Source organism: Botryllus schlosseri, chromosome 8 (genome assembly GCF_051294905.1).
Source record: "Botryllus schlosseri isolate E-star chromosome 8, Bs_hap1, whole genome shotgun sequence".
Classification (NCBI taxonomy): domain Eukaryota; kingdom Metazoa; phylum Chordata; class Ascidiacea; order Stolidobranchia; family Styelidae; genus Botryllus; species Botryllus schlosseri.
Genome location: NC_137243.1, coordinates 8420486 through 8431506, shown reverse-complemented (window position 1 = coordinate 8431506; position 11021 = coordinate 8420486). Strand labels below are relative to the sequence as shown.

Sequence of the window (11021 nt, the reverse complement as noted above, 5' to 3'; positions counted from 1 at the left end):
TAACAAGTCTTCTAGCAATGGTAACCGACATCGATCGTGTATGATAGAAAAATATATTCTGAAATGCATAATTCACAGTCGTTATATCAATATTCGTAAAAACCAAAAAAGACAGCGTTAGATAGGCCTACTGGAAGAAGAAGCTTGAGACTCGTGTCTCCGCCGCTAATCTCACCAAAGCATCGTCTTTTGCAAATGCTCCGAATACTAAACTACTTCGTACCGGTGGTGAAACTTGATCTGGGAAAACATCCTTGCCGCGGCATCGTAGCATGGATTGAGGTGGCATTCAACACATTTGCGGTAGAAGTCGGCGCAGCATCTGAGATCGAGGGCAAACGACGTCATGAAGGGGCGGCAGCACCTGTTTCAAAAATTGTGAACTTGATTTAGCGACGAATAGATAACAACCTAGTTATATGAATGGAATTCCGTTCTCATCACGGATACAATCACGACTGTCGGCAATCAGATGTGGCCTATGATCCGTGGACACTGGACAATAATGGACAAAATTGGACATATGAGCAATATATGAGCATGCGACACTTCAGTATGCGACAATTGGGCATGCGACTTGAGCATGGGGGTTAATTTTGGAGTTGGGGCCGGGAATGATTTAGATTGAGGATTCGGTTATAGGGTTGAGTTTGGGCTTAGGATATATATTAAGTCTAAGTGCTAATTTTGGGGTTAGGGTAATATTTGCGATCGTGAAACGCGTGTCACAGTGGTGCATGCTAAAGTGTCAGATGATATGGTCTGTTGTTTTTCATTGTGTCGCTTGCTTATTGCTCATATGTCGGGCAACCGGTCTAGGCCTATACGCAGGACCGAAACAGCCCTTCGTCACCCCCCCCCAAAAAAAAAATAAAAATAAAAAACACGTTAGTCTTGCCACCCCCTTCCATATAGGGTGATAAGACAAACTTCTGGACAGCGATGCCATCAACCTATACGTTTTTGCCACTATACTCATTAGCGACATTTATCGTTTTGCATGGTCGGGCACCTTATTCCGCCTAACCACGCGAAGGGCCAAAATGTACTGTCATTCTTGATTGTATCGGTCAATATGGTCGGTAATTGCATACATATTGCTATCAATTTTTTATTCTCTCACTGCTCATGTAATAAGATTTACCGGCAGAGGTGAGTGAGGTGTATTGGTGTATTGGAAAATGTGGGTCCCGTAAATAATAATTAAACATATTTGGGCGGTCCATTGGGTCTAATGACTTCGTTATTATTTCGTGACCTCCTGTCTATGTCAAAAGATATTGAAATCGCCCAAACGTACACAATTTCAAATTGGTATTTCTTCACTGGCAAAGAATTTTTCTCGACGGGATAGCATTTGTTTTGGGCGGTTCAGATTGCCAGGACGGGAACATACTGAGCCAGCTATTTAGGCACCTATGGGCAATTGAACATGCATGTATAATGTATAATTGTATATATATCTACGTTACATGACCTAAAACTTCATATGTCTTGGTGCGTCGTGGCGCGGTAATGGTCGACGCCGAAATGCGTATTTCTGTAAATCATTCGCATTTTTCTTGGGGAAGGGTACCCAATAATATAGATATTTCGCAAGATTAACTCGCGCCAATAGAATAGAATTTCTAAAAAGTTGCATAGATTAAATACAAAATACTCTATAATTAATGTTAATTCACGAAATAATTTTGGGCTCCCTTCGAGTTCCCCCCTTCCCCCCAATGGGGAGGGAGGGGTTGGGTGCGGCTGTTGAGGTCCTGCCTATACGTACCATATGTTGTAGAAACTCTGGGTAGCGAACATTATTGCCCACATGCATGCGCACGGTACACCACACAAGACAGAAAGTACGATGTAGCAACAGTTTTTCATTGCCCAAAATGTTTTGTAGCTGCAGATCCATACTCCGTCGATAGAGTGACTTCCTTCGGGTTCGGCGAAAGTATCCTCGTACATCACCTACGAAACGGAATTCGCTTACCTCATTATTTTATTGCATCTCGCGGTCTGCTTACCCTGACATGCTCGTTGATATTTTCCGGGTCTCGGACTTCTAGATCGACTCCGACATCTTGTGCAACGTTCTTGGCCATATTTTCTGGCGTTTGGTGCTAATAAGTGATATAAAACTGATCTCATGAAGTGGCAAATCGTATGTGGATCTCCGGGTACAAGACAAAGTGTTTTCTAACCGTTGCAACAATGAGAATGTTTCATTCGTCCGGTTGCTATTGAAACGATCCTGCTACTACCACTACTACTCTGATGTCAATATTGAATAGTGTCACATTGTAAATTTTTGAATGGAATTTCCGGCTGTTATATACAGCTGGTTGTAGCGTCGTCGCAACCAATCGTTACTTGGCAGGCAGCAATACTATACAAAAGACTTTGATTACAGCGATAATTCTCTCTCTATAGTCTCGACTTGACATACGATAGTCGTTCATCAAATTCCCGTAATTGTTAACTGGGGGCGTGAAAGACTCTAAGGGGCGGACGGTTCTGTGAGTAATATGTTTTCTCAAGCTGCAATCAGATATTTGGCTTCAGAAGTTTTTCACAGCTGCAATAATGACGTTCTGTTACACGCCAGGCAACATGTCATACAATTCAATTTAATTGACATATCTAGGGCTGGGCAAAATGATTCGAGTACTCGAATCTGAATCGAGTATTAATTCTAATGATTCGAGTCGAGTAGTGAAAGACGATTTTTTCGAGTACTGAAATTACACGCTCCTCGCCACTGAAAGGTAATTCATCGACGAGAATTATAGTTTTGATACTATATTCAAATGTGGAAGGCTTTAAACCCTGATTGGCCGCATCGAAGCATACGAAACATAATACAAAGTTACCAACGTTACGGGAAATAACTCGTTTCCGAAATCGTAATCATCCCATAACCTTGTTACGAAGTGCAATGAAATCTGCATGGTCGAAAAAACACCAAAGTATCTTCAATTTCATGGATAACAGGCATTATATTCTTTGTATCGGCATAAAAGGTACATGTTGGAACTTTGACATATTTCATTATGTTATGACGTCATAATGAGTGATACTGGAATACTCGACTCTACTCGAAGCATAATACGTGATTCAGAATCGAATCACTCGGGTACTCGATTTTGCCCAGCCCTAGGCATATCCTATACTATATGATAGAAGAGCGGTTCTTAAAGTTTTTAGACGGCAACTCAAATATGAGTATTTTCATCGCGCGAAGCATTAAGAAAGTTATTGTTGAAGAAATTCAGCACACATTACACACGTATTAAAAGTTCGTTCGGGTGGGATCGCGACCCAAATTTATACCCTACGCAACCCATGTTTTGGTCGCGACCCATACTTTAAGAACCCCGGTGATAGAACAAGCATTTGTATAAACATAGGAATTTGGACCCGATAGAAAACATTCGAGAGTTAAAAGTATGGGGAGGAGCTCTCCACGTGCGTGGAAGCGAGCATAATCAATAAAAATCCAGAGCATATAATTGGCCAAAGACTTGTGGAATCAGAATATATCCAAGGTTGTATGGTTGGTGTTGGTCACGCTGTGTGTCCTGAAATTAATATCCAAACACAAATCAGAGTATCGTTGCTCAGTGCTCACAGATTCGAATTTTTATTCTGCTATATAATCAGCGCACCAAACTTTCATCTCTAATTCTGACAGATTGGTTGTTGAGAACGACCAGCTTATCAAATTGCATTAATGTTTCTGATGCAAGCATTAGGGTGAACAAAAGACCATGTCCTGATTTAGGAGGATTTCTTCTCCTTTTTCAGGAAATCGAAAATGACCTCCAAGGACGCCTAAATGTCCTCCTTTTTGGAAATTCGCCCTCCTTTACAGCTTTGACATCCTTGATAATGAACAAATGGCTCAACTAAAACCACATCCAATTGAAGATACTTTGGTGTTTCTTTGACCCTATTGATTTCATTGCATTTTGTGACAAATTATGAGATGATATCATGACTTCGGAAATGTTTTTCCAGTAGGCCTATATCGGTCGTAGCTTTGTGCTATAGAGTATGTTTCGTATGCTGCGATTCGGCCAATCAAGGTTTCAAGGCTTCCACAGTGGAAAATAGTATAAAATAATTTTCAGTAGCAAGGAGCGTATAATTTCATCATCGAATGTGACTATAGAACGGAAACTCCCGTTTTCTCATTGTTAGGTCACGCTCCACTGAATCTAGCGGCTCTGGTCAATCGCAGCGCAACAATCGAACAATTTGCCTTGGATTAAATGCCATATCACACTTATAGGTACTCGACTTTGATAACGAAATTACTAGACTACTCAGTTAGTGGTAATCTTGAAACTTGCTACAGTGTTAGATAACATCATCAAGATATACAATTCGGAAGCTAGTCGCTCATCCGGGTATGCAACACGATAAAAATCCACATAGACCGATAGCGGCTTTTACTAAAAATCCGTCACGCGCTAGGCTGCGCGCACCTATATACTCGACTTCGATAACGAAATTACCACCCTAATCAGTTAGTGGCAATCTTGAAACTTGCTGCAGTGTTAGACGACATCATCAAGATATACAATTCGAAAGCTAGTCGCTCATCTCGGTATTCAACACAATCAAAATCAACATATACCGACACTGGCTTTTGCGAAAAATCCGTTATTGGCTAGGCTGCGCAAGCGCACCTGTACGATAGACAGGGCATGGTATGGTATGGTATGGAATGGGAATTTTCCATACTCCATACCCCCCAATCGTTCCATACCATACTTGTCAATTTTCCATACCATAGCAACCTTCTTCCATACCATATTTGATACTTTTTCCATACTTTCGCAACTTGCCCAACCTCTCAAGTGATATTGTATTTTTGATACGTGGAAATGTTTCGGCGTTTTTGTTCTGCTTATTTTGGATGAAATTATCCATTTAAACAGCCCTGATGCACCACTTATATCCCCAGTTCCTTTATATCATATGTCGTCAGCAATGTATCGTGTCTAATCATCGAAGACGGAACGTATGATGGATAGGCCTACACACGTAATTATTTGGAAATCACAAAAGAATCTCATGACATGAAAATCTAGTGTGGTAACGGACTGCTAGCAAAAACATCATCTACAAAATTACATAAACCGAAGGTATTGTGAAATTGAAACATTGGTTCCCAACCCTTTCTTTTTTATTCCCCACAACCTAAAATCTATATTTCCACCATTTAAAATTGCTCCTTCCGATAAAATTTGGCGAGACTTTAGTTTTGTGAAGACTTGCTATTAGGGCTGGGCAAAATGATTCGAGTACTCGAATCTGAATCGAGTAGTAATTTTAATGATTCGAGTCGAGTAGTAAAAGACGATGTTTTCGAGTACTGAAATTATACGGTCCTCGCAACTGAAAGTTAATTTACTGACGAGAATTATAGTTTTGATACTATTTTCCACTGAGGAAGCCGTGAAACCTTGATTGGCCGTGTTTGAGCATACCAGGCACAGTTTAAAGCTACGAACGTTACTGGAAATAACACATTTCCGAAGTCATTATCATCCAACAAAATTGTTAAGAAGTGCAATGAAATCGGTATGGTCGAAAAAATACCAAAGTATCTTTAATGTGATGGATAACAGGCATTACGTTCTTTGTGGTGGCATAAAAGGTTCATATTTGGACTTCGACATAGTACATCCTGTTGTGACGTCATAATGAGTGATACTCGATTACTCGACTCGACTCGAAGCATATTACGTGATTCAGAATCGAATCACTCAGGTACTCGATTTTGCCCAGCCCTACTTGCTATTAATGAAAGTTAAGACTCTCAGAATTGAACAGCACGCAATGAAATGAATGACAGTGAACTGGTAACCGTAAACGCAATGTTGCGCCTCCGTCAAATGTATGTGTAAGCCGGCAGAAAAATAGGAAGGGTTCGAAATATTTCCCAATGTAGCGATGTAGCATCAATTTACATGTGTAAATGCCGAACAATGCATGGGCCAGACAAACCTCCTGCTGTTAGACTTTCGCACGCTAAATAACTCGAAAAGAAATCTGTCATTTCATCTGTAACGAGTCCGGTCATATGCTATCACTTAGCAAGTCCGCGATCTCCATGAATACATATTCACTTCACATACATATGAACGCTTATTACAACGAATCAGGTGATTTCAATCACACCATTTCGCCTGCGACTGAATAACAACGTATATGCGGGAGATCGCTTGCCGCTGTCCTGTGTCCAGTCGATCCTCGCTTATTATGGAGGCACTGATTATACGAATTGCTGAATTGCAAATGAGCTAAGAGGCCTAAATATTAGAGACACGATCAGCATTTCATGCAGACGTTTAATAAACGAGGATAATAATGTGATTTTTTTTTCAAGTGAGTCTATACCCGACCAGAAACCCCTAAATTACCCACCGGTTCGAAACCACTGCATTGGAATATATCTTAGAATATAAATTTACATCACTACAATCATTTTGGTACAGTGGATCAAATGTCCATTTTTCCCGTTAATCTGTGGGCCACACATTAGATTCATTAGCCAAGATCAGGGTGTCTGTTCTCTTATCAGAGATAACCAAATTTCATGAAGTTTGATGCGTGTTGGAGGCCGGCACATCGTAACGTCGCTCCAAGACAAGTTACAAATTTTTGAATTACAATGATGGTTATGTCAAATAGATATTGCGTGATGATCATCCTACCTAATCGCAGAAAATTATTTCCAAGTTCAACAAATAAAAATAAAAATATTCATGTAACTTTTACATTCTCAGAATCTACGATCTTAAAACTCCCTTGGTAGTTTACGGAGTGGAAGCTACGATATGCGAAATGCAAGTTGTAACGCAACAGCGGTCGAATATCATTCGTTTTTATGATATTTAGATTTGATTTGGTTTGAATATTCATTATTAATATGATTTACTACCTATGCGCGTAACGCTACTTTGTTGTCTTCAAATAGATGTCGACCGGGGTGGGTGAGGGATAAATCGCAATTTGAGATATGAACAGAGACAGTGGGCGATTTTCTGACGTATGCAATCAATTTGACAAATCGAAAGGAGGATCATTGTCATGATTCTGGCAAAACTGCCAAAGTATGGAAAAAGTATGTAAGTATGGAAAGACCATTCCATACCATACTTAAAAAATTTCCATACCATACCATACTTGCACTCTTCCATATTCCACAGGGCTGTGGAGTCGGAGTCGGAGTCGGTGGAGTCGGAGTCGGAGTCTGGGTAATTTTCGCTTGATGGAGTCGGAGTCGGAGTCGGAGTCGTGAAAACTATAATAGCTGGAGTCGGAGTCGGAGTCGGAGTCGGAGTCGTGGGGAAAATACTGACTGGAGTTGGAGTCGGAGTTTGTGAGAATGACCCTGACTTCGACTCCGACTCCGACTCCAACTTCTCTATCATGAAAACATTTGCTTTCAAAGAATTTTCTATAGAATTTTTATGTACCACCGATCACTGTTATTAATAACCATACAGATCAGGTGCGGCCAGCCCGTGGCACGCAGGCCAAATTTGGCACACGAGAAGGTTAGGTGTGGCCTGCCAGGTAATTCTCGATATTATTTATAGCATCAGGTACAATTGCAATGCCAACCGAAATTTGATTAGCATGACCGCGATATTTGATGATGACTAAAACAACAGTTCTGACGCATTGACGTATTCAGGGGCCAGCCACATTTATCCCAGATCTTCGTACATGACCATAAAGTAGAATATTTCACAACAGATTTATTTGACTTGAAATTTTTCTCGGTAGGCCTACTTCGCATGATTCATTGTCACTAGATTTCTTGCATTCAGTATTTGAGCCCCCTTCTGAAAATTATAAATACATATTGTTCACAGAATTGAGCCTAACTATATAGTCGCAATTAGGAGATAACGTGTCGTCCAACATGCGGCTTCGCTTGTGCACTCGCAGCAAGATCGTCGACAAAACATTTGCACAAAATAATAGAAGCATGTTCAGTTCACTGATACCGTCGATTTTGCTATGTCTAAACGTCGAATAATCCTGTCCTTGCCAAATAGGCCCAGTGTTATACAGATGCGACCCCCAATGTATGTTAGCAACATATCGATTGATATCATTCACTCCTTATCTTGCAAAAAAATTTCGCGCTTCGCGCGACCAGGGCCTGATTGCGCACTGCACAGTTGCATGACATATTGTTATCAATTTTAGAGCGTATTGATATAAGTCTTGTTTACAACGGTACCTAATTCGGTTCGCTCCTATCGGACGACTAAAAAAAGGTTATCAACATTGCAGTTGCCCGCGCAATGGTACGTAAATCTCATGTTTCCCTTTGGCCGAAAAAGCTGCCCACCCCTGATATAGATAAAATTAGACATCACTTGCAAATTACAACTCAGTTGCACAGGGGAAGAAAATCGCAATATGCGTTTTCGCGATGCAGTCAAAATTGATGCAATTTTCGGAATTATACCATGATACTGTGACAGAGCAAATGCATCGGCTGGTTTTCTCAAATTGTAAAAATGACGTAAATATGGCCAAACGATGCTTCCCACTTTACAAAATTAAAAATATTTGTAGTGTAGCTTAGCTGTTTGGGTCGAACAAATGATTAAGAAAGACTGCAAGTTCCAATCCTTGAATACTTGATTAAGTACATGTAGACTAGACATTTGACTACTTAACTAAATTCCATTTATGACCAATGTCTATTAGTAGTAAGAGTGTGTGTGCTTGTCATCAGGATAGTGTGCAATGACAAAATTAGTAAGTTCAATCTCTTTATTAGTTGCTGACTCATACACAAGAGCTACACTTGGAATTTTTATCTACATTTTTATTATACAGGATTGGATATCTGCCATATTTGAATGATTCATACATTTCAGGATATTAGAGAGTCCATGTTATAAAAACTTGAAAAAGAAAGGACATTTAGCAAATCTTTCTTTCATGTTAATTGCATAGTGGATAATTCGAGCTGTGACACAATGAAACAATTTAGCATGCCACCGTTAATCATATGTTTGCATATGTTTAAGGGTTGTATGATAGTCATTCAACCGACAATGTGGCATATAATTTTCGAAAAAAATTGATGATAATGCTGGAGTCGGAGTCGAGAGTCGGAGTCGGAGTCGGTACGTTTAAAGACCCAGGAGTCGGAGTCAGAGTCGGAGTCGGTACGTTTAAAGGCTCAGGAGTCGGAGTCGGAGTCGGAGTTGGTATATTGAAAATGTGTGGAGTCGGAGTCGGAGCCGGAGTCGGTGGTAAAATTTACCGACTCCACAGCCCTGATATTCCATACCGAAATATCGTCCCATACCATACCATACTTCCATACCATACCATACCATACCATACCATACCATACCATACCATACCATACCATACCATACCATACCATACCATACCATACCATACCATACCATACCATACCATACCATACCATACCATACCATACCATACCATGCCCTGACAATAGGGCTCTTCAAAAATGACTTTTTTTCTCAAATCGTACTGGCTACTTGATAAAATTTCAACCAGTAGTCGCATTGCTACAGGAGAAGAAAGTTTCTATTTATTATATAAAAATAAATAACAAAAAAATTTGAAAATTTTCTGTTCACCCCATGAAAGTGCTAGGTTGTCTATAGAAACGATGTTCATCAAATTTGGTTCAATTCCAACCAGTGGAAGCGGAGTTATTGCCGTTGAAAAATTTGTATTTGAATAAAATAGAGAACTGGTCACCGTAAATACTATTTTTTTCATAATCCGAATTTTTCCTTTCTTCTCCTGTAGCAATGCGTCTACTGGTTGGAATTGAACCAAATTTGGTGTGTAGGCTTAAATTAGATAACCTAACAATTTCAAGTAGACAGAACGATTTGAGAAAAAATTTTGAAGAGCCCTACTGTACAATACATACTCGACTTTGGTAACGAAAATACTAACCCAACTGTGTAGGAAGAGCCTTTAACTTTCGCACAGAGTTAGAACGCATAATCCGAATAACAGATACGACGTCTCGTCATATATCTCCCGCTATGGAAACACCTTCAAAATCTATAGATAGAGCAATACCGGTTTTTGCGTAAAATCAGTTCAGCAGTTATAGGCTGCTTGCAGGACCGTAACAGCACTTCACCAGGCGCCCAAAAACGTTGGTCTTGGGCCTACAATAGGGGGATAAACCCAACTTCTGGGGGGGGGAGCTTCGCCCCCCAGATCCCCCAACAGGTTGGTCGTGTTTGCAGCGACTATCATCTTAAAATTATTTTACTGTTTAGGGGCGCGCGTTGCTTCGCCTAAACGTGCATAGCGCGAAAATTTTCAACAATTCATGATTAAATTGGTCAATGTGATCGGACGTTGCTATCAATATTTTATCCTCCCTGCTCAGTGCTCACGTAATCAGATTTCCCGGTTGATCTGAATGAGGTGTCTTGGAAACTGCAGGGCCCGTAACAAATAATTAAACAATAAACATATTCGGGCGGTATAATAACTTCATTACATGATATTGTTTCTTGACCTCCTGTCCGCTATGTCAAAAGATATTGAAATCGCACAAACGTACAAAACTAAAAGAGGGAAAGGATTCCAAATTGGCGTTTCTTCACTGGCAATTAAATTTTCCTTGCGGGTAGGCATTTGTCTTGTCGGGTTCAGATTGCCAGGATAGGAACATTCGGTGCCAGCCTTTTAGGCGCCTATTGGACATGGACATTGGACATTGGACAATTAACCATATAGGCCTACGTATATATATCGAAGTTTTCGGTCTGTATAGTGTATGTATATGTCTCGGAGTGTCGTCGAGCGGTAATGACCGACGCCCAAATGCGCATTTGAAGTTGCGTGTATTTGTATATTGTATAGGTGTATGCAAAGTGCGCTATCGCATAATAGATTTTACGCGAGTATATAGGTGCGCGCAGCCTAGCGCGTAGCGTATTTTTCGCAAAAGCCGGTATCGGTCTATGTGGATTTTGATC

General features: G+C 40.3%; 1 protein-coding gene across 1 annotated transcript; it reads right to left on the bottom strand.

Moving 5' to 3' along the window:
* Nucleotides 1-34: 34 nt before the first annotated feature.
* LOC145445633 (caveolin-3-like) lies at nucleotides 35-2283 on the bottom strand. The gene is made up of 3 exons (XM_080323837.1): nucleotides 2019-2283; nucleotides 1775-1962; nucleotides 35-364 (listed from the first exon to the last, which is right to left on the bottom strand). Exons 1-3 carry the CDS (start codon nucleotides 2094-2096, stop codon nucleotides 208-210), a joined length of 423 nt encoding a protein of 140 aa, XP_080179963.1. The 5' UTR covers nucleotides 2097-2283; the 3' UTR covers nucleotides 35-207.
* Nucleotides 2284-11021: the final 8738 nt, after the last annotated feature.

What these genes read in the sequence shown, in the direction of transcription:
- LOC145445633 (XM_080323837.1), bottom strand. Translation starts at nt 2,096, where the DNA reads ATGGCCAAGAACGTTGCACAAGATGTCGGAGTCGATCTAGAAGTCCGA. An exon ending in ATATCAACGAGCATGTCAGG is followed by an intron (nt 1,963 to 2,018) that starts GTAAGCAGACCG and finishes TCCGTTTCGTAG; the next exon opens with GTGATGTACGAGGATACTTT. An exon ending in CAGAGTTTCTACAACATATG is followed by an intron (nt 365 to 1,774) that starts GTACGTATAGGC and finishes TTTTTGAAACAG; the next exon opens with GTGCTGCCGCCCCTTCATGA.